The sequence below is a fragment of the Centrocercus urophasianus genome, unplaced genomic scaffold, assembly GCF_019232065.1.
Source record: "Centrocercus urophasianus isolate 14NV4802_14NV808 unplaced genomic scaffold, USGS_Curo_1.0 seq_16, whole genome shotgun sequence".
NCBI classification, from domain to species: Eukaryota; Metazoa; Chordata; class Aves; order Galliformes; family Phasianidae; genus Centrocercus; species Centrocercus urophasianus.
This window is the reverse complement of record NW_024884711.1, coordinates 26,092,266-26,096,730: the sequence shown is the minus strand read 5'-3', so window position 1 is coordinate 26,096,730 and position 4,465 is coordinate 26,092,266. Positions and strand designations below refer to the sequence as shown.

Genomic DNA, 4,465 nt, shown 5'->3' with positions numbered 1-4,465 from the left:
TTGGCGGCGGGCGGCGGGCGGGCGGCCACGGGTGCCCTCGGCGGCCGCCGGCGCTGCCGCTGTTGCTGCTGCTGTGGGCGGCGGCGCTGCCGGCTGGGGGGCAGCCCGCGGCGCAGCCCGCGGCACTCAGCGAGCGGGGCATCTCCATCCCGGACCACGGCTACTGCCAGCCCATCTCCATTCCGCTGTGCACAGACATCGCCTACAACCAGACCATCATGCCCAACCTGCTGGGCCACACCAACCAGGAGGACGCGGGGCTGGAGGTGCACCAGTTCTACCCGCTGGTGAAGGTGCAGTGCTCGGCCGAGCTCAAGTTCTTCCTGTGCTCCATGTACGCCCCGGTGTGCACCGTGCTGGAGCAGGCCCTGCCGCCCTGCCGCTCTCTTTGCGAGCGCGCCCGCCAAGGCTGCGAGGCCCTCATGAACAAGTTCGGCTTCCAGTGGCCCGACACGCTGCGCTGCGAGAAGTTCCCGGTGCACGGGGCCGGCGAGCTCTGCGTGGGGCAGAACGCCTCCGAGCGCGGCACCCCCACGCCTGCCCTGCGCCCCGAGAGCTGGACCAGCAACCCCCAGCGCGGGGGCGGCGCGGGGGGCTCGGGGTCGGGTGAGGCCCGTGGGCGCTTCTCCTGCCCGCGGGCGCTGAAGGTGCCCTCCTACCTGAACTACCGCTTCCTGGGCGAGAAGGACTGCGGGGCGCCCTGCGAGCCCGGACGCCTCTACGGGCTCATGTACTTCGGGCCCGAGGAGCTGCGCTTCTCCCGCACCTGGATCGGCATCTGGTCCGTGCTCTGCTGCGCCTCCACACTCTTCACCGTCCTCACCTACCTGGTGGACATGAAGCGCTTCAGCTACCCCGAGCGGCCCATCATCTTCCTGTCGGGCTGCTACACGGCCGTGGCCGTGGCCTACATCGCTGGCTTCCTGCTGGAGGAGAGGGTGGTCTGCAATGAGCGCTTCGCCGAGGACGGCTCGCGGACCGTGGCACAGGGCACGAAGCGGGAGGGCTGCACCATCCTCTTCATGATGCTCTACTTCTTCGGCATGGCCAGCTCTATCTGGTGGGTCATCCTCTCCCTCACCTGGTTCCTGGCGGCCGGCATGAAGTGGGGCCACGAGGCCATCGAGGCCAACTCCCAGTACTTCCACCTGGCTGCCTGGGCTGTGCCGGCCATCAAGACCATCACCATCCTGGCCCTGGGGCAGGTGGATGGAGATGTGCTCAGCGGTGTCTGCTTTGTGGGCATCAACAACGTGGACGCTCTGCGGGGCTTCGTTCTGGCCCCCTTGTTCGTCTACCTGTTCATCGGCACCTCCTTCCTGCTGGCCGGCTTCGTGTCCCTTTTCAGGATCCGGACCATCATGAAGCATGATGGCACCAAGACAGAGAAGCTGGAGAAGCTCATGGTGAGGATAGGGATCTTCAGTGTCCTCTACACCGTACCGGCCACCATTGTCATTGCCTGCTATTTTTACGAGCAAGCTTTTAGGGAACAGTGGGAAAGGAGCTGGGTCACGCAGAGCTGTAAGAGCTATGCCATCCCCTGCCCCAATAACCACAGCAGCCATCACCCACCCATGAGCCCTGACTTCACTGTCTTCATGATCAAGTATCTCATGACTTTAATTGTGGGCATCACCTCGGGCTTCTGGATCTGGTCGGGGAAAACACTCAACTCCTGGCGGAAGTTCTATACCAGGCTCACCAACAGCAAGCAGGGCGAGACCACCGTGTGAGCCCCACAGCTGGGCTGGAAAACTGTGCAGACTGCTGGCGTTCCTGCAGAGGAAAAGTCAGGTGGGGAACTCTGTGCTTGGGACAGACTTTGGGGTTTTGTTCTCCCTCTCCTCTCTCTTGCTGTCTCCTGTAGGAACTGAACATACCGTGAGGCTGGGGGAGAGAGATGTAAATAGCCTCTGTAAGATTTTGTAAGTATATTTGTATTTAAATTGCAAAAACAAAAAAACAACTCACTTTTTTAATTATTTACGACATTTTTAACCCGTTTGCAGATTTTAACTTCCTTGCCACCACTTGTTTTTTTTGTTTGTTTGTTTGGTTTTTTTTTGTTTGTTTGTTTTTTTTAACTTTAAAGAAAAAGGCATTGGGATTTTATTTCATAGGGCAGGATGGGAAAAACTTCTGACAAAAGAAACCAAACCAACCCCTTTCCCTCTCCCCCACGCAGCTTTTGCAAATGGCTTTGCCCAGAGTTTCAGGAGCAGCAGAGCCTGGGCTGGGGCAGGTGCCCAGGGCCGGAGTGGAGCAGCTCCAGCCAACCTTGGCTTGAGCACCACTCCCTTCCTGCCTGAGGTGTATGGGGGGGAGGGGGGGGTAGGATGGGGAGGAGTGCACTGCCTCATGGCCTTGTGCCCCACACCATGTAGGGACAGCGTGGTTGGGAGGGCCACCCAGCCACCTATGTGGCCTGGTACAGCTGTTGGTCCATGCTTTGGCACGCCCCAGCCCTACCAGGCCAAGCTGTGGCCAGGGGGCCCAATTTTCTGTGAGGTGAAGAACAATAGCCTGTCCTGCTGAAGGTCCATTTGGCCTTTTTGCAAAGGGAGAGTTTCACCACGGTGTCCTGTACTAGGGAATGGCTGCTGGCTGTCCTTTCTCCTTGTTAAAAATGTACCACATAGTTGAAGAAGGAGTTGGCTGTTCTGTTGCGCTTTGGCCAGGAGTTGAGGTCGATCACTGTCTGCACTTGTAGCATGTCTGATGGCTTTGGAGGTGAATGGGGACACAGGTATACTGAATTTCTTCTATATATATATATATGTAATATATATATATATATATTATAGCCACTCTAGTGAACTTCTGAGCTGTAAAGCCAGGAGGTGCCCACTCTGCATTCTCCCTCAGGAATAAGATATTGGCCTTGTCACTGACAAAGTGCAGAGTTTTTGGAGGAAAAGATAAAGGCCACCTGCAAATCCAGACCCAGGAGTCAGCTGCAACTTCCTCTGTCTTCATGGTGCCGCTTGTGTGCATCGGCGTTCTTCTCCCCATAAGGAAAACATTGAGGGAGAACTACCTGGAACGCCTTGCTGCCTGCCTGTGCTGTGGGGTTAACTGCGGGCTCTGCGCAAACAGAATCAGGAAATATGAGCTCAGTAAAAAGAGCTTCATCGGAATAAAATGCAGTGTTCAGATTTTTTTTTTTTTTTTAATTAAATCCATAAGCTGGCTCCTCAGTTTGGAAATGTTTGAGCCGTTGCTGTTCTCTTGAATTTTAATTCATTGACATTTAATTCATTACACATTATGAGGGTGTGATGATTTTTGCCAGTAGTAAAAACAAAGGGAAAACAGAAAACCAGAATGTCTGAGCACTCTGGTGGGATGTTAGACCTTAAAGAGCCTCTGCTGTCTTTTCTTTTTTCCTTTCTTTTTTTCCCCTCCACTACGGTAATAGCATTGCACACTACAAAGATCTGATACCATGTGCAGTGTATCTACTACCTTATATGCTTCTGGGAATGTGCTTCTTTTTGAGGAAAAAAAAAAAAAAAAAAAAAAAAAAGTTAAAAATGAAATGTAACTTTCAACAGATGCATTTAAATATTTAGTCCTCTGTACGAAAAACAGCAGAATGCTTCTCTCCTGATTGATTGTATTGTTTTAAACTTTTTTATATTACAAATGCCTGTATTTAGGTTCATAAATGTTATCTATGGCTACCATACCCTGAAATTCAAAATTATTTGAATTTGGTATGCATTTATTTCTGTTCATTATCACGAGATCATCTATATTTATAGAGGAATAGAAATTTATATATATTAAATACCATATTTTTAATTTCTCTGAAATAAATTGAGGTTTTGTACAAAACTATCTTGTCCTTTTACGTATTCCTCTGTCTAAGTCAGATGCTGTGTGAAAGCAGTGTGTATGCTACAAGATGTGTGGGATTACTTTTTTCTTTTCTTGTGTTGAGTTCACAGTAACAAGCTGGAATTCAGCGCAGGAATTCATTGTGCATTTTGGTTTTTATCTCTGGGCCGGTCTAGATTAATCCTTCAAAAGGAGTAATGTAAACTGTTCAAGATCTCTGACAGGGTATGGTTGGTGGTGTGAAATCCAAGAAGAGATCTGCTATATGGCAGGAGAAGAAAGAAGCTCACCAGTTCTTTTTTTTTTTCTTTTTCCCTTAAAGAAAAGGGTTCTCTCAACTTAGCCTTTCTTCTCTCTTTCCTATTAAAATAAAAAGATTTTCTCACTGCTCCAAATGAAACTCAGATTATGTAGCAATATTGTCAGAATATATTAATGAGTAAAATAGTTTTGTTTTCCTGAAACGTTTGGTTAATCTATAGTTAAAGGATGTGCTCATGGAAATATTTCAGCTTTACAAAAACCGCGCACATTCTTAAACCTTTAAACACATCACTTTTTTTTGCCTCTCAGTATTCATTGTTCCAAGTGCCGTTCTGTACGCTTGGTTTTGTTAGGAAAG

General features: G+C 50.2%; 1 protein-coding gene across 1 annotated transcript; it reads left to right on the top strand.

The window, feature by feature from the left end:
- Window positions 1-2: 2 nt before the first annotated feature.
- FZD1 (frizzled class receptor 1) lies at window positions 3-3,840 on the top strand (the record flags this gene model as incomplete). The annotated part of the gene is made up of 1 exon (XM_042816892.1): window positions 3-3,840. A coding segment is annotated over one exon (1,734 nt), but the record flags the coding sequence as incomplete, so codon positions are not given.
- Window positions 3,841-4,465: the final 625 nt, after the last annotated feature.